The sequence below is a fragment of the Trypanosoma equiperdum genome, assembly GCF_001457755.1.
Source record: "Trypanosoma equiperdum strain OVI genome assembly, contig: ctg_1314, whole genome shotgun sequence".
In the NCBI taxonomy this organism is placed as follows: domain Eukaryota; phylum Euglenozoa; class Kinetoplastea; order Trypanosomatida; family Trypanosomatidae; genus Trypanosoma; species Trypanosoma equiperdum.
Genome location: NW_027123299.1, coordinates 666 through 18695, shown reverse-complemented (window position 1 = coordinate 18695; position 18030 = coordinate 666). Strand labels below are relative to the sequence as shown.

The following is an 18030-nucleotide window of genomic DNA, read 5'->3' as shown; positions in this document are numbered from 1 at the left end:
TTCCTTTGAGTGGGGAATAGGGCACAAGAAAGAAAAGGAGTCAGTCAGAAGGGAAGAAAAAAAGAAAAGAAAAATAGCGAAGGTGAGATACCTTAGAGGAGTTTGTTAGAATGCTTCACTGGTTTTATACTTGGTGGTGAGATATGTAGCTGAAGGAATGGAAATATGTATATTTCATGCACATGATATGTAGTAGCATGCATTTTCTTTTAAAAGAACAGAATTAACAAAAAAGAAAAGAAACAGAGAAGAAAATATGGAGGAAATATGGACAGAGGGGTACTTATATTTTTCATGTCATGTACAAATGTTTAGATTTCGCTTTTTTCTTTTTCTTTCTTGTGAAAGACGGTATTGGGACAACGAGTATGTTTAGTCCAGCGAAGGGCATATCAACGGTAAAAGTAGGAGGGCTGGGGAGAAGAAGGGGAAAAAGCGGCAGAGAACAATTACCTTTAAAATGGTTATAACTTCTTTATTCTGTGTGGTGATCATCTGTGTTTTCCCCCTCTACTGATAGTGGGTGGAGCCGCCACACCTCTTGCTTTCGATTTGATTGCCACATCCTTTGTGTTAAGGTGCTTCTAATTATTATTTGTGTTTCCCCAAAGCTGATGCGTTTCTGCACCGTCCGCCCGCATGCAGCACATACAATAAAGGGGTACACTCCTCCTCCCCACCTTTTCACATTTGTTATTCCCCATATGTTAAAGTGTGGGAGGAGACTGAGGTCTACTGGCTTCCCTTCCACCTTGTTGTTGGTATTTGTGTGTGCATGCACGCAGTGTTTTATTTCCTTTATCTTTTCCTTGTACAGGTCACTTTCTCTTTTTCTCTCCACTGACGTTTATTTACTTATTTTTGTCTTGCGTAGGGATACCCCCCGAAAAGAGCCGTTGTGTCATTAAAGGAGCTCGAACAGCGCACCATCAACTAAGGGGTGGAGGAAAGGGAGAGGGCGGAAAGGAAAGGTGTAGCCAATTTTTTCCCTCTTTTTTGCGATAATAATATTGACGACGACGATGTTCACGACAATGGAGAGCGCCGCGTGCGGGGAATGTGGCGCGTCGAATCTGGCATTAGCCAGCTGCAGCGATTGCATGCGTCAGTTCTGTAGATGTTGTGTGAGCGCTGCCGGGCAATGCCGTAAGTGCGCACAGTCAGTGGAATCATCTGATAAACTGTGCCCCACATGCCCACTTATGAATGAAACAACACACCTTTGTATTGCATGTGGGAGGAAAGTGTGTAGGCAATGTGTTCGTACGGTGTATACGCACCGCCCGCACTTCGTGATTTGCACAAGTTGTCAAGCGCCTGCAGAAGTGATGAACGCATGTAGCCGCTGTGATGGGGTCATAACGAATGTGAATGATGCACACTACTGTGAAATTTGTGCGGACACTCTGTGTAGCCACTGTCTTCCGCTTTCCTTCGAGTGCGGTGTGGTGAAGTGTTTCGCATGTTGCCCATCACCCGTGCGATTGCTTAAAAATAGGTGTGTTCGTACTCAACTGACTGATCAACTCAAGGTAATCATTGCTTCCGTGGCGGGACAAAGGAAATCTAAATACAGTACACTATATGATCATGTAAAGCTAGGCGAAGGGGGCCAAGGCGTGGTATACAAGTGCCGAGCGAAGGATGGGGAAGTTGTCGTGCTAAAGGAGATGCGTTTTGCAGAGTGCAATCGACCAGTTTACGAGGCGCGATTACGCCAAGCAGCCACCATGCAGAAACTTTCACATCGGCATGTAATAGAGTACTTGGATGTGATGGGTTCCGAAAACCCGCTGAAGATCAGTGTTGTTATGCGTTACTATTCCGAGGGTGATCTTTCCAAGTTCATTAGACGTCAGGAGGCACCTGTGTCCGAGGAGAAACTGTGCTCCATTGCGCTTCAGATAGCGAAGGCCCTGAAATACCTTCACAATCAGTCGCCTCCCATAGCTCATTGTGATATCAAGCCTGAGAATGTCCTTTTGTTGAATAATGAGGAGCAGGTACTCTTGATGGATCTTGATTTGTGCCATGCTTGTGGTGGGGATAATGCCGAAGAGAGTGATTTACTTTTCTTTGGTCAAGCATCGCCCACATTTGAGTACCGTGCGCCGGAGATGGGCGACTCATCTGGTAGCCCAAAATCTGATATATTTAGTTTCGGTGTGCTCATATTTGTGTTAGCCACACTGCCGGAGTTTGCAACGTTGCGGAATGAAAAGGGGGTTCAGTCGGTTTTGAGTGACTCCGATTGGACCAAAAGCTCCCTAGAAAAGGCAGTCTCCACTGCTATCCGTCGGCGTCCGCGTAAGTACAAGGATGAGTTAGTTAACTTGATAGTAGCGATGTTGCGGCATGATCCTCGGGAAAGGCCAACCGCAGCGGAGGTGGAAGCGAGGCTTTCCGACATAATGTTAAGTTTACTTCTGAAGAAGAAGTGATTTTTTTTTCCGTTTTCGTTGCGTAGAAGTACGTGTTCTTTTTAGGTGTGTCTGCTGTTGGATACCATCGGGTTGCTTCTTATACAAGTTTTCGTTTTTTTTTCCATTTCTTAAGAGGGAACCACACGTGCGTGCGTGCGTGCGTGTGTGTGTGTCTGTACGGCTTTTGTTGCACAGGCTCACCCATCGCATAATTGACCTGCTCTCTGCTACCCCACCGCCTTTTCGTCCGCACGTGCGTATTGCTGTACATTTGTGTATTTTTTTCTTTTTCGTAGGGCGGGGTGTGTTGTAGGCTTATTTTGTTATTGTTGTTGTTGTCAGTTGCAAAGTCGTTTTCGTCTCCTTTTGAGTGGGAGGAAGGGCGTGTGGGAGGAAGGAGTTGCTACTCCTCAGCGCGTCAGCATTTCATTCAGTACATATATTACTGTGTGTGCATATGTGCGGTATGCATAGGACCGTTTGTCCTTGTTTGTCTGTTTCACTCAAAGCCCTATCAATTGTGACATTTTCCCCTTTCCCTCATCGCTTTTTAAAGTTTGGTTGCAGAAAGACGAAGAGGTAAAGGCGAAGGAAGAGGCCAAAGTGTGGAGATAAGACTTGTTTTTTTTTTTTCGTGTGTGAGGGTGCGCCAACTTGTTGCCGTTGTTTCTTGCTGCTACTGCTTATTTTATTTTCTTCCTCAGGAGTTTGAGGGGCTCCGTATCCTTTTCTCCACGGTAAGTGGCGTCATCATCATCATCATCAGTCACCGCTGAAGCTCCCATTGCGTACGGAGAGGAGTTGCCAGTGTATTTGCGGCGGTAGCCAAGTGCGTGCAAGTATCTGTACAAGTGTGGGCGTATACATTATTTTATAGATATAGCTTTACATCCGTGATACGAGAGAAACGCGTATTTGATAGCTTCTCTGTTCAGAGGTTTCGATGTCCGTTGATTTCACGTCCAAGGCAGTGGAATTATTCAAGAAAGCTGCCAGGCACGATGAGCAGGGGGAGTACAGGGAAGCATACCACTGGTACATGGAGGCGATTGAGGTTTTTATTACTGCCATTAAGTACGAGACCAAGAACGTGACAAAGAGGGATTTGCTGAGAAAGAAAACGATGGAGATAACGGAGCGGGCAGAAAAGATCAAAGAATACCTCGAAAACTGCGATGCAAACCGTAGTGGCGGTCAAGCTTCCAGTGCTGTGGGGCAGAAGACAGCTTCATCCGCGAAGAAGGCCAAGGAGGATGAAGAAGACGATAAGCGGCTGAAAAGTGGGTTAGATAATGCGATTATCCGTGTGAAGCCCAACGTACAGTGGTCTCAGATTGCAGGGTTGGAGGCTGCAAAGGAGGCTTTGAAAGAGGCTGTTATTCTCCCCGTTCGTTTCCCACAACTGTTCACTGGAAACAGAAAACCATGGAAGGGAATTTTATTGTATGGTCCACCAGGTACAGGGAAGTCGTATCTTGCAAAGGCTGTGGCGACAGAAGCAGACGGCACATTCTTGAGCGTTAGTAGTGCAGATTTGATGTCCCGCTGGCTGGGTGATTCGGAAAAATTGGTGCGGAACCTCTTCGAGAAGGCCCGTGAGGCGTACAGGGAGGGGGGGAAACCCGCTATTATTTTTATTGATGAGATTGACTCTCTTTGCTCAGCGAGGTCTGATGGTGAGAATGACGCCTCCCGTCGTATCAAAACGGAATTCCTTGTACAGATGCAAGGAGTAGGCCACGACGACGAAGGTGTCTTAGTGCTGGGCGCAACGAATATACCATGGGCCCTTGACAGTGCGGTACGGCGACGCTTCGAGCGCCGTATATACATACCGCTTCCGCAAGCCCATGCCCGATGTCAAATGATTAAGATTCATCTCGGTGACACTCAGCATTCCCTCACGGATGAGGACTGCAACGCTTTGGCAAAAATGACAGAAATGTACTCGGGCAGTGATATCAGCATCGTCGTGCGGAATGCCATGATGGAGTGCGTTCGGTCAGTACAGTTAGCGACTCACTTCAAACGTGTAACGGGACCGGACCCGAAGGATCCAACGCAGACCGTCAACGATCGGCTTGTGCCGTGCTCGCCGGGTGACCCCAATGCCATTCCCATGACAATGAATGATATTACGGAGTCTGAGAAACTGATGCCGCTTCCAGTGACCATGCAGGACTTTATCAAGGCACTGCGCACAGCCCGTCCTTCCGTATCGAGTGAAGACATTACTCAGCATGTTAAATTCACTGAAGAGTTTGGGCAGGAGGGATAATTGGACACCTCCGCGCAAACAACAAACATAAGCGCAGGTGACAGCTTTTCACATTTTCATGGGCTCCCCTTCCCTCCCCAAAGCGCTCTGTTTCCTCCGCATGCGAGTTTCTTTCTTGTTTTTTATATCATCCCTTGCGCGGGGTCTCCTTTTTTTTTCTGCTCCCCCCACTTCACGAACTCCACCAATTTCCGTATTTCGTAAACCCTTGTGTGTATGAGGCTGTGGTGTGGAAATGATTTGCGTTGGGTGGTGTACTTTGGTAGGTTCTCTATGGTAAGCACACAGTGTGAGGAGATTATTTAACGCCTGATAAGTGAGGATGTGATGTCCTTTTACTTTGTTTCCCCCTCCTTCTTTTGTTTGCTCAGTCATTTTTGTTACCTTTTTTTTTGTTTTGAAGTAGTCGCTGCTGTTGAGGGGGTTATGCCGTGAGTAAGTGCGTGGTACGATGCTCAAGTCAGTTTTATGCTATTTTAGATACCATTCGGAATCGTATGAGAAAGTTTTTGTGCGTATCGAATAGACAATGCATTCGTATGAGCGTGCGTGTGCGTATGGGTACGGGACAAATATGGGGAGATTGTGGAGGGAGATAAGCAGTTTTGTGAAGCGTGTTGGATACATGACGGCCCTCCCGTTGTTGGAAGTCCGTGGACCATTTGGACCACATTTCACATTTAACCTAGGAGGGCCACCTGTAATCGACACTTTTCCCCGTCTTGGACGTATTGCATGTGCTGTCAAACATCAAAGCGTAAGTGACATTAAAAGCTGACAATGTATGCGTACAAAGGTACGCGTTAACTACGTGTTTTTTCTATTCTTCCTCATTTCATCTTTCATCTTTCATCTTTTTTGACTTTTCATTTTCAAAACAAAAATGAACAAAAACCTAAATAATAATGTGTACACGCACACAGATTAAAGCATATTGTTATTATTAGAAGAAAACAGCATATAATTTTTATCCAAGTTCTAAAAGCAAAATGGCCGTTGAATCTCGCAGCCGCGTTACGAGCAAGCTCGTCAAGGCCCACCGCGCCATGCTGAACAGCGTGACTCAGGAGGACCTCAAGGTGGACCGCCTCCCCGGTGCGGATTACCCGAACCCGTCCAAAAAATATTCGTCGCGCACAGAGTTCCGTGACAAGACGGATTACATCATGTACAACCCCCGCCCCAGGGATGAACCCTCTTCGGAGAACCCTGTATCGGTGAGCCCACTCCTTTGCGAACTTGCTGCTGCCCGCTCGCGCATTCACTTCAACCCGACGGAGACCACCGTTGGTATTGTCACGTGCGGTGGTATTTGCCCCGGCCTCAACGACGTCATCCGTTCCATCACCCTTACCGGCATCAACGTGTACAACGTAAAGCGCGTGATTGGCTTCCGCTTCGGATACTGGGGCCTTTCCAAGAAGGGCAGTCAGACAGCCATTGAACTCCACCGCGGAAGAGTCACCAACATCCACCACTATGGCGGCACCATCCTAGGCAGCAGCCGTGGTCCACAGGACCCCAAGGAGATGGTTGATACTCTCGAGCGCCTCGGTGTCAACATCCTCTTCACCGTCGGTGGTGACGGCACGCAGCGCGGTGCGCTCGTCATCTCTCAAGAAGCCAAGCGCCGGGGTGTTGACATCTCCGTTTTTGGTGTTCCCAAGACTATTGACAACGACCTCAGCTTCTCTCACCGCACGTTCGGCTTCCAGACTGCTGTTGAGAAGGCTGTGCAGGCCATCCGCGCGGCGTATGCTGAGGCTGTCTCCGCCAACTATGGTGTTGGCGTTGTGAAGCTCATGGGTCGTGACAGCGGCTTCATTGCCGCTCAGGCTGCAGTGGCCAGTGCGCAGGCGAATATCTGCCTTGTTCCTGAAAACCCCATCTCCGAGCAGGAGGTGATGTCCCTTCTGGAGCGCCGATTCTGCCATTCCCGTTCCTGCGTCATCATCGTCGCTGAGGGATTCGGGCAAGACTGGGGCCGCGGCTCTGGTGGTTATGATGCGTCTGGCAACAAGAAGCTGATTGACATCGGCGTTATCCTCACGGAGAAAGTGAAGGCTTTCCTCAAGGCAAACAAGTCTCGCTACCCTGACTCGACAGTTAAATACATTGACCCCTCGTACATGATTCGTGCTTGCCCACCGTCGGCCAATGACGCCCTCTTCTGCGCCACCCTTGCCACTCTTGCGGTACATGAGGCAATGGCTGGTGCCACGGGCTGCATTATTGCCATGCGGCACAACAACTATATTCTTGTGCCCATCAAGGTGGCCACTTCCGTCCGCCGTGTGCTCGACCTCCGCGGACAGCTGTGGCGTCAGGTGCGTGAAATCACAGTGGATCTGGGCAGCGACGTCCGCCTGGCTCGTAAATTGGAGATCCGCCGTGAACTGGAGGCAATCAACAGGAATCGCGACCGCCTCCACGAGGAACTGGCCAAGCTCTAAAATGACCCTCTGGTAACGGAGTTCTGGGAAAGGGAGAATGAGGAGGGCACTCTCTGATATATCGCCACGTCGGCCAGGCGTGAGCCGGGAGGGCCACGAAACAGAGTTAAGAAACTAAAACAACAGCAGCATCATCGATCAGACGGAAAAAAAGAAGTGTTAAAAACAGGAGAATATTCACACCAAAACGAATTTTATGGGGTTTAATGAGGGTAAGTGGACAAATGAGGGAAAGGAATATGATGAGAATAAATGAGGATGAAAACAGAAAGGCGCATTAAGGCCACGTGACCCCAGCGCGTTGGACCCCTCTTATTCTTCTTTTTGATTTTTCCTTTTTTAGTTTTGTCTCTTTGATCTTCTCCACAAAAGGGGCGAGACACTTGTGTGAATGGGGAGGCGAATACCGACAAGCCAGACAAACATGCATGAGGGGTGAGAATATGTGAAGAAAATGTAGTGGAGATCAATGAATTAGAGAAATCAATGGTGAACACATGGACCGAATGATGAGGACGAAAGCAATGCCAAGTAATCTGCTTGTGTGATAAAGCTCGGATAGGAATAAGAAAAGCAAACAGCTGTGAAAGGGGGGGGGGAACAGCATGTAACAAAATTTAGCAGGCTACCACCAAGAAGGGACAGTGGAAAAATGTACACCAACTGTTAATGTGAAATGAGTGGTGCTTGTAATAATTGTGCGTGATCAGCGGAGGAGTGGGGTGAGTGCTTCTGGGACAGAAGGAGCAACAAAGGGGAGGAAGTTGTTTCCTTCCATTCCCCCTTCCTTTGGTTTATTTTCCATTCATTTCTTCGTTCATTTTTTCCCCTTTCCCCTATATTTCTCTATATCATTTCTCCACTAGTGGTTTATTCCCTCCTCTTTCCTTCATTCCTTCCTTCCTTCCTCTGTCACTTGCTTTATTGTTACCGTTGCCACCACCGCACTGCACACAACATCAATACATGCCTTTGGGTTGTACGAGTAAGACTCAAAATAGATGGAGGAGAGGGTGAAGAAAAAAAGGAGAGACGCTCGTCGTCTCTCGTGCCTCACAGTAGTATTGATGCTGTCAACATATATGTATATGTTTATTTATACATGTATGCGTATGATTTTGCATGTGTGTGTGTGTGTGTGCGCGTAGTTTTGTTTGTTTGTTCAGTCACGCAACCCAACTTTCCCAATTCACTTCAGCCCACCTTTAAAAGCGTACGAACTTCCGGGTGTGCTAAAGGGGGGTGATATATGTGTATGTATATGCATGTATTTGTATGAACGTGTGTATGGGAAATGGGGACATCCTCTCACTGCGATGATAAGTGTATTCCAAACCTTAAATTAAGGGATGCGCATTGGAAGGGATGGGGAAATCAAATAAAGAGAAGGAAGAAGAGAGGATCGAAGGAGTAATATGTATGAAATGGTGACTGAAGAAGCCACTAACGGCCCCTCCCCATCAAAAAACAATAACAACAGCAACAAAGCAAGACTAACCGGAAGAGAATGGATTCAAAACAAAATCAAAGGAAAAGGAAAAGGGGGAGAAAAGAGGGGAACACTCTAAAGCGCAACCTGTACGTTGGAAGGTCATTAATGGTGGTTGGGGAGTCAAATAAAAGAGAGGTTAATAGAAACAAGGTAATTAAGAAACTATTGGCTGACCAAATGTTGAGCAACAACCGGTAACGCGCTGTATATTTGTCCCTTTTTTTCTTTTGGAGTTTGATTGCTATTACTGTTGCTAGCAGACTCCCCTCTTTTTTGTTCCTTCATGGTCATTTTTTTGCTGATTTTCATATTTTTGTCCCTAAGTCACTGCTATTATAATTATGGATAAACTACTCAGGTTTTTTTTTTCTGTGTCGGGCTGGGGTCAAGGTACTTTTTCATTTTTTTGTTTATCTCCTAATTTTTGTTTAATTTGCGAACTACGAAGTAGTTGACAAACATCCGATGTGTAATTGGGTTTGCTTTTTATCATATTTCTTCCAGTTCCGCCTCTGCGTTTCACCGTACCGCTTCGTTTCCTCACTTTCTTTGGATTTGCTTATTCGCTACTATTAACATCACCGCTATGCGTTACTGCCTTTCGGGGTCACAGTTCGTTCTCCTCCCCACGGCTGCTGGGTACGGTGAGGGTTCGTGCACAGTTGGGGCGGCATGAGCTTTCACGATGACAATCATTTCGTCGTCGATGACGATGAACAAGAGAGTTCCGTTCAGCTGCCATCGTCCAACTCTTCCTTTCATGAGGAGATGGAGGGTGTGAGCAATGAGGAAGGGACATATGAGGAGTCCGACGGAAAAGGTGGAACGGTAATGGGCGAAGAGGATGATGATGATGAGGGGGACGAAGAAGAAGAGGAGGAAGCCGTGGATGATGAGGGGGACGAAGAAGAAGGGGAGGGGGATGAGGAGTGTTATGATGAATCTGAAATGATGATAGATGACTGCAGTGGGGCAAGTGCTGAAGAAGACCACAAAGAGGGTGAAAAGTACAGCGTCGGCGGCACTCAGGGGGATGAAGGTGGTGAAGGACTGAACGTTGATGAATGCAACAGTCTGGAACCATCGTGCCAAGGAAGCGCATGGCCGTCCCCAAGTGAGAGCTCCAACGTTTCTCCACCTCCCGTCATCCTTGATCCCTCAGTTTGGGGATCCTCCCTGAGCGGGGCGGTGGCCGGCAGTGCCGCTTCTGCCGTCGAAGGGCCTTCCTTTCCGACCCAACTGAAGGCGGAGGTCCCGAATTCAACGTGTGAGCAAGCCACCGATATCTCCTCGGGGGTTCTTTTGGAAAATACCGGATACGTAAGATCCGCTCAGTTGTTGGATTCATCAACCTCCGCAGGCGTCACGCCAAGTCAGAGTAGTTTTTCGTTTAAGCGTCCAAGGCCCAAGTCTCAGAACGAAGAGGCGGCTGCGGCCAAGGCACTTTTGGGTATGTTTAAACTCTGTTTCCCAACGACGCGCTTCGATGGGCGTTTGAAGGATCTTCTCGCAGGTTCTGCGTGGCATGGCAGCTTGGCTGCTTTTTTTGTGTAGAACATGCATATTTCTGCCGAACATGCGCATGAGAGCTGATACGGGGCCTCACCTCGAGTTTGGTTACCCCGCTCCACTGCTGGTTTGCGAACCATGCCGGTTAAAATGGGACCGTATGCCCACTGAACCTACTTACCCATTTTCCCTGTGTCTCTCACTCTCTCCTGCCGTTTGTTTTATGTTTCTTCTGATTTACTCCTTGCTTGCCATCACGTTTGCCTTGCCAATTGGCGATTTTGCCGTTGTATGCGTTTCATTTATGCAAAGACCGTCCGGCTGATGCCGCACAGGAAACTACTGCAGGAGATACGCTCCATGAGCTCTGCTGCTTCGGTGGAGGCAGAGCGATCACAACTCGTCAGTCTTTTAAAAAGCGAGTGTTCGCGTTCCCCACCGTCTTTACACGACCTTTGCAAGGTGTCCATGCTCTGTGGTGCTTTCTGCAGGCGCTTGGCCACCCTGGACACCATCGCGGCCTCAGATGTGGCAAAGCATGCTGAGTCCTTAAGTTCAAGCATCAATTGCTCCGCTCCCTCTGCGCAAGTTCCGTTGTTTGCGTACGCGCTAGGCGAGGTTGAAGGCTTGCGTAACACGAGGAGGCTTAGGTATCGTCAACGCCTTGATGATCTAACCAAAGGTGTACCCGCATCCCGCTGGGACACGGAGCACATCACACGTTGCATAACCGAGCTTTCACTGTTCGAAAAACTACCTGCGAGGCGACGTAATGATCAGGGGCCCCCAAAGCGAGTGTGCGGTGAGTCTGATATAGGTGGAGGGAGTGGACCTGTTGCTGTGCGTTGCCAACTGCCTTTGCGCGATCCCATTTCCCTTTCCGTGATTGCGACTCCTGCCCGCGGTGTGCTTTGTCAGCATCATGAAGTGTTTGACCTCAGTGCATTCGTGCGCACCGTACAGCTTGTGGCGGTACGGCGCGGGGAGAGTGTTGATGGAGCACTGATCCAAAGGTGGGGCACTGGCGGTGTTGGCGCCGGCCTCGGCAGCAGCAGTGACAGCGACTCCTCTCCGGCGGCAAACTGCCCCTTTTGTGGAAAGTATACTTCTCTTCAAAATGTTCGTGTTGACGAGGCCCTCGCGGAGGCCATGGCTCGTTATTCAGGAAATGGCGGGGTGCTTTCTGTCGATTGCGTTGTTGTGTGGGACATGCAGTCGGGTTCATACAATGTAATGGAGAAGCAGGCGGAGGTGCGGCCAGTTTGTGTGAAGGTGGAAGGTGATGTGGTGATGGAGGCTGAGCAGCGACGAGGCGAGAGCCCGCTTGGGAGGTGAAGGACATCGATAGTGTGCCACGTGCTCATGGGTGCATATGACCCTTCATCATAGTGTGATTTTTTTTTTTGTGTGTGTGTGTGCTTGCGAAAATGTACTTTCTGATGGTTCAAAACTGCGGCGCAGTACCTTACACCCTTTGTTCGCTGTAGCGACCCGGAGTTTCACTGCTTGACGTCGTTTCAGATCATATGTTGGGACGCCAACGGGTGGTAAAATGGAGTGTAAATAAATCCTTCTGCTTGATGGTTGGTCGGTTGCTTTCGTAGTCTCGTTTCGTTTCGTTTCCACTCTGCCACCTCTGTTTGTTTCCCTTGTGTTGCGCAACAAACTGCGATATTAAAGACAGATAGCAAAGGCCCAATAGGAGCAACGAATATAAAATAGGAAAAAGGAGAGATTAGATTGGGCAGGGGCGTGTGGGTAGTACTGGTTCTAGCGGAAAACAATGAAAAAAAGCGTTTCCTTGAAGGAGTTTTCGACCACTCCAACAGTATCATACATGCTCAGAAAGGACGGACACAACTTAGCTGAGGTTCGGGGCAACAACAGCAATAGCCTAAATGGCAGTGTCAATGGACCGCGCTCTCCTCCGCCTGTATTTCACAAGGAGGAGAAGCCACCGCAGTCAGACAACAACAGCGAGTTGGATGTCATGTATGACATGGAGTGATGATGAAACAACATTGTCTGTACAGGAGAAGTGTTGCCTGTACGACCGTGCATTCGTGCAGACAGTATTATGGAACAGATTCAGGGTAGTGAAGAAGAATAATTGCGGTGTTTCCTTTTGAATATGACACATCGATTCCTTTCTCTAGACGAGGTGAAGATAATAGGACGTTGCATTGGTGCTTCTCAAAGTATGGTAACTACCATATGATGGTGGCAGGCAGTGCTTGCTTTGTTGTTAGTGTTTCGTGAATGCAGGAAACTTGGAGGGAAAGTGGTACCCGCTTATAACAGGGACGCTATGCAACTTTCCCTCCTTTAAACGTTTTCTCTTTTTTTTCTTTTATCGCTCCTGCTAGCGACATTATCCCTCTACTTGTTGCTCTGAAGCACACCATAATAATCACATCTATTCTCCTTGGAATTGGTCTTATTGTGCTGTCCTTGCAATGATGACTTCGTATTCTGTCTCATCACCAACACCGCCTTGTCTCCTTTTCCGGCCACATGTGGTTTGTTTGTTTGTTTCACCTCCTCGTGTTTCCTGCCGCCGCTGCCGCTTATGCTTTCCATTTGCTACCACAGGTTTGGGGCGTTGATCGGTTTGGCAGGACCGGGGCTCTCGAGAGGGAAAAGTGGCACCGCATGAGCCGAAATCACAACAGAAGGGGCGGAATCAAGCGCAGCCGCTCCAACAGCGAGTGGGCGACAGATAAACGCGATGTGACAACGTTATCCAACGCTGCGTTTGAGGCGTACTATAAGGACAATGTCATTCCCGCTGAGGAGTGGGAGTCCTTCATGGAGGCTCTTCGCCGGGCTTTGCCCACGGCTATTCGTGTACACCCATCTGTTCCTTGCGCAACTGCTGTCTCGGAGTATGTGCGGTCACGTCTTCTTCACGCTGCATTGCCCGTACAACCCATTCCATTTATTCCCGACAATATGGCGTTTCAAAGCTCCATTTCTCGTGGGGACCTCAAGCGCACCACGGAGCTGAAGGAAGTCAAGCGGCTCATCTCTGCGCTTAATGAAGGAGGCTTCCTCACCCGTCAGGAAACCGTAAGTATGATCCCTGTCGTGCTGCTGCAGGTGGCTCCAGGGAATCGGGTCCTTGACATGTGTGCTGCGCCCGGGAGCAAAACTTCACAGATATTGGAGGCAGTTATATCTTCGAATCAGGATGGCGTTGTGGTGGCAAATGACCTGAATGTGGCACGTCTTGATGTGCTGCTTCATCAGACTGCTCGGTCACCTGGTGCCCATCCGCATTTAATTGTCACTAACTATGATGGAACACAGTTCCCTCTCCTTCCAAAGGAGGATAAGTTTGACCGTGTGCTATGTGACGTAATGTGCTCGGGCGATGGCACATTACGGAAATCGATGGATATGTGGCCCCGCTGGAATACTGTGCACGGCGCCGATTTACACGTCACACAGGTACGGGTTCTAACACGTGGTATGATGCTCTGCAAAAAGGGCGGCATCGTGGTGTACTCCACCTGCAGTTTGAATCCTGTGGAGGACGAGGCCGTTGTGTCTGAATGTCTCTCACAGGCAAAAGGCACTTTCCGCCTTATTGACCCGGCTCCCTTTCTAAAGGACTTTGTAACGGTTCCAGGGCAGACGGATTGGTTTCTACTCACCAAAGATCTCACACAGAAGCTTCGAACGTTTGAAGATGCTGAGGCCTACAACCAATCAAAGCAGGCGCATGGTTTCCGTTACCGTAAGTCTATGTTTTCAAACGCTCAAGTCCTGCGGGAACAGAACATACACTTCGCTCGGCGTGTTGTTCCTCACCAACAGGATACAGGGGGATTCTTTTTTGCCGCAATGGAATGTGTGGAGGATTACCCGTTGGAAGATGCGGATGTGTGCACAGCCGCAACCAAACAGCCCTTCAGCCTCTGTTCGCCAGCGCTTCAGGAGCAAGTACGTGGCTCCTTGGGTCTTCCGGGGTCCTTTCCTGCATGTCAGCTCTACGTAAGGAACGAGGTTGCTCGGGAGCAGAAGTTCTATTTCGCAAGCAAGGCCACGTGTAAGTTTTTCCCGAAGCTTGGCGCCCGTATCGTTCACGTCGGTTGTAAGATGTTTGAGTCTTACGCCAAGTACAGCAATGATAAGTTGCGCTTTTCTACCGAAGGAGCGGCCTCCTTGGTGCCCCTTCTTCCCTCTGAGTTTATTATAGAGGCAGATGCCGCGTTTGTGTTGCGACTTGGCGCGAATGGCACTGTGCCCGCATCAGAGCTTCCGTCACCTCCACCCCCATATTCTAACTTCTTGCTCTCGTGCAAGACATCTCTTGTTGAAACCATATATGTTGCCATGGAGCGTAAAGTTTCTGGGCAATTTGGGGCGAAGGTGGCGGAGTGGCAACTGTCGATCCTCAAGTTAACCCTCGGGTTGCCCTTTGTGGAATGCACCGCGGATGGTACTGCGGCCGATGAGTGTTGCGCGGAAGAGAGTTGATGGGATCATTCTTTTAAGCTTTTCTTCGTCGGGGCGAGTCGTGAGGTGGCGGAAGGATTTGGATGAGTGTGTTGGGAGCCGAGCGAATCGGAAGGGGTGTAATTGTGGTAAATAAGAATATCGTGACTAATCAGCGTGTGTATCATTACTGTGGACATTGTTGTTGTGCAGGCGAGCCGTTGCCATCAAGTTGTTAGTCTTAGATGCACCATATCGTAGAGAGTTATTCACCTGGTATTATCAAACCATTGTGATGTTTGAATCCTTCTCTTTCCAAACCTAAACTCTTTTTTTAAAATTTTTTTTTTTCCAGGCACGTCACAACTGTATCCATAAGGTTGTTGAAAGTAAAGGGGGATAAGGTTCGTGCCACCGTAGAAAAAAAGAAGGGAAGAGAAGCTGCAGGATAATCAAGTAAATAAGGTGTACAAAAGATCTAAGAACTTCTTTGACTTCGCTATCCATGCAATATATATCGGAACCCGTTCAACGGTTGTTGGACGACTCCTTCGAGGCATTCACAAAGGGAAGCGTTGACGATGCCGTCGCAATGCTCGATGCTGCTCGCAGGGAGGAGAAAGGGACCGCAGAGCTGCATGATGTGTTTGTTGTAAGCTGCATGCGCGCTTCTATTGCGGCAATGTGTGGTGAGCGCTCACTGGAGGGTTACATGGCGGATGCCTCAGCTTCGCCCCTTTCCCGTCCAGTGTTGTTGTATCTTGAAGGAGTTGCTGCCATGACAAGTGGCACAAGCCTTCAGACCGCTAGTATGAAATTTGAGGAAGCTCTTCGTGTAGATAAACATTTCATTCTTGCACGAATGGGGCTTGCGGCGGTTTGTTTTTATATGAAGGACTACAAGAGGAGCTTCTCGCACTACCGCGCGGTGTTAGAGACGGTCGGTAGCTCAGCACCTGGTATTGTTCGGGTTGGGTTAGGGCTCTGTGCTTACCGCCTAGGGCGCATGGACGCTGCGGTAAAGTGGTTGGAACGTGCTTTGGCTGTTAATGGAGAGGACGTAGCGGCGCTCCTGTCACTTCTCGTTGTCTATTTGGCGCAGCGTAGAATAAAGGAGGTTATAGACGTTGTACGGCGGTTGCAGAAGGTTTTTCCTGATAATGCGATGATACTCCTCAAAACAACAGACATTTTGTACTTGCGTGCGGTTTCGCAGGGGAGAGTAAAGGCACTGGCGCCTTCCATCCTTCATCTGCTTTCTGAGGCGCGTCCAACTGCAAGAGTCGAGGATGCCGCCATTGCTGATTATCAGGAGGGGCGTTTGTTGCTAGCACTTGGGGATTTTACTAGAGCCCGAGTATTGCTTGAATCTTCCATGCAGGTGCTTCCTAATTGTTTGGCAGCGCGGGTTCATTATGCGAGGTTACTTTTTCTTTTAGGGAGGGATGTGGAGGCGGAACAACTGCTGCTACGCATCAACGCTGAGCATCCAAATCAGAAGGAGGTATTGCAAATGTTAGCAGCACACGCCTCGCACTTGGGCTTACATGAGAGAGCTCTTGAATGTTCAAAGCTTCTTACGGAAAGTGTAGCTCCCGGCGATGTTCTGTCGTGGACTTTAGCTGCATGGTGTTCCCGTCTAAATAGTGAGGAGTCGGCGAAACTTCTAACGCATGTTTTGCACATCTACGAGGAGTTGGGTACGCCGGTCCCAATGAAGTTAAGGGCGAACAAAGCGTCCATGTGTGGCGATATCGGCACCCTGCAGAATATTCTCGAATCAGAGCTGGGGGAGGACTTTTTGTCCAAACCCGAATTACCTGTCAACTACGTTCCTATTGTGTATAATATGGCCAGGCTTCTGGAAACAAGCGATAAGGTGAGGGCGTGCGAGCTTTATTCTTACCTTGTTAAGCACCACCCCTGTTTTTCCTACCCGTACTTCCGCCTGTACGAGCTTGCGAAGGCTGAAAGATGTTGGAGGAAGGCCATCATGTGGATGAATCTATTGCGACAGGCGATCCCTGATGAACCTCGCGCTCTGGTTTATATTTGCATTTTATTTTTCGAACAGAGGCGTTACGCCGCAGCCATGAATATCCTTCGGCTCGCCAAGACGCGGTCTTGTGTTGTGGCTCTTGCTCTCGGCCAAATTTACCTCCGGCATGCGCAGCAACATAGCGGGGACAGTTACCGCTTTCTGGAATTGGCGAAGGACCGTTTCCACTTCGCGCTCCAGAAAGATAAGGGTAATGTACTCGCCGCTCATGGAATGGCATGTTGTCTCGGCCTTGAAGGGAGGCATGAGAGTTGCCTTTTGCTCTTGGATCGTGTAGGGGAAATTGTACCCAACTGCAGTTATGTCCGGAAGCACTATGAGGCCCATATGGCGAATGCTAAGATACTGAGTGACAGCTTTAAGCAGGCAATTGACTACCTTCAGCGTGACCCACAGCGGGCTCCATTGCAGTCTTCCTCACTTGCATTCTGTCTGTTTTGTGAGGGTCGCTATGCCGATGCCATTGCAGTACAGAAAAAGGCTGTGGATGAGCTACCAAGCGAACCACTGCTCCGGTTTAACCTTGCTCTTCTCTACTGCGCTTCATTCGTTGCATCCATTTCCCAGAAACAGGAGCAGAGCGTGCAGGAAGCAAAGGAGTTGCGGAGCTTCTTGACGGAAGGTTTGAACATAGCGCATGAGTTCATAAAAATAGAGTCCGAGTCACGCAGGTTGTCCGAGGCGAAGAAATTATTAAAGCAGCTGTGCGCCTACTGTGTTCATCACAACGACTTAAGCATTCCCAAAGTTGTTGCCAATGGCCACCGCGCAGCGTTGGAGGCGGAGAGACAGGACGCTGAATGGTGCCGCGTGTATAATGAGCACCTTGAGCAAAAGCGGATGTTGGAGGAGAGGCGTCTGGCGGATGAGCGTCAGCGGAGGGAGCAGGAGCAGCAGGTGGCAGGGGAAATATTGGAAGACTTCAAGGAATTGCATGGGCACCGGGTCCCGCAGGTAAAAAATGAGAATGAAGGTTTTGCAGAGTCTCCCGCGCCGTGGTTTAGCACATCTGTTCCACAGGATTTGGTGCAGGGGGAGCTGCGGTCAATGGAAGATGATGATGCGGTATTATTTAGTGGTGATAACTTTGCGGGTGGAGTTTCGGGAGCGGGTGAAGATAAATCTGACACCGCTAATGATGGGAATATATGAATAGTTGCGTAGTTGCTGCAGGAGTCAGCCAAAAAAAAAAAAGAAAGCGACGATGTCTCAAAGGGGAGCCGGCTGCGTATATTTATATTGGCGCAATACGCACGGGGATTCCCATATCCGTCTCTTCAATGAGTGAATTGTTGGACCGCACAAGAGGATGAAGACTGAGCAAATAAACAACTCACAGAAGAGAAGGGATGAAGAAAAAAACAGAAAGAAAGTGC

The 18030-nt window shown here is 48.9% G+C and overlaps 6 protein-coding genes and 1 pseudogene across 7 annotated transcripts; all 7 read left to right on the top strand.

The window, feature by feature from the left end:
- The first annotated feature begins 1022 nt into the window (after positions 1–1022).
- On the top strand, positions 1023–2441 carry TEOVI_000845800:pseudogene (annotated as a pseudogene). The gene has a single exon. A coding segment is annotated over exon 1 (1419 nt).
- A 925-nt stretch (positions 2442–3366) lies between these two features.
- TEOVI_000845700 (vacuolar protein sorting-associated protein 4, putative) lies at positions 3367–4701 on the top strand (the record flags this gene model as incomplete). Its single annotated transcript, XM_067221058.1, has 1 exon — positions 3367–4701. The coding sequence occupies one exon, from the start codon at positions 3367–3369 to the stop codon at positions 4699–4701; it is 1335 nt and encodes a 444-aa protein (XP_067077159.1).
- A 989-nt stretch (positions 4702–5690) lies between these two features.
- On the top strand, positions 5691–7154 carry TEOVI_000845600 (ATP-dependent phosphofructokinase; the record flags this gene model as incomplete). Its single annotated transcript, XM_067221057.1, has 1 exon — positions 5691–7154. The coding sequence occupies one exon, from the start codon at positions 5691–5693 to the stop codon at positions 7152–7154; it is 1464 nt and encodes a 487-aa protein (XP_067077158.1).
- Positions 7155–9318: 2164 nt separating this feature from the next.
- On the top strand, positions 9319–10200 carry TEOVI_000845500 (uncharacterized protein; the record flags this gene model as incomplete). The annotated part of the gene is made up of 1 exon (XM_067221056.1): positions 9319–10200. The coding sequence occupies one exon, from the start codon at positions 9319–9321 to the stop codon at positions 10198–10200; it is 882 nt and encodes a 293-aa protein (XP_067077157.1).
- Positions 10201–10446: 246 nt separating this feature from the next.
- On the top strand, positions 10447–11490 carry TEOVI_000845400 (uncharacterized protein; the record flags this gene model as incomplete). The annotated part of the gene is made up of 1 exon (XM_067221055.1): positions 10447–11490. One exon carries the CDS (start codon positions 10447–10449, stop codon positions 11488–11490), a length of 1044 nt encoding a protein of 347 aa, XP_067077156.1.
- Positions 11491–12807: 1317 nt separating this feature from the next.
- Positions 12808–14637, top strand: TEOVI_000845300 (NOL1/NOP2/sun family, putative; the record flags this gene model as incomplete). The annotated part of the gene is made up of 1 exon (XM_067221054.1): positions 12808–14637. The coding sequence occupies one exon, from the start codon at positions 12808–12810 to the stop codon at positions 14635–14637; it is 1830 nt and encodes a 609-aa protein (XP_067077155.1).
- Positions 14638–15100: 463 nt separating this feature from the next.
- TEOVI_000845200 (RNA polymerase-associated protein CTR9, putative) lies at positions 15101–17806 on the top strand (the record flags this gene model as incomplete). The annotated part of the gene is made up of 1 exon (XM_067221053.1): positions 15101–17806. The coding sequence occupies one exon, from the start codon at positions 15101–15103 to the stop codon at positions 17804–17806; it is 2706 nt and encodes a 901-aa protein (XP_067077154.1).
- Positions 17807–18030: the final 224 nt, after the last annotated feature.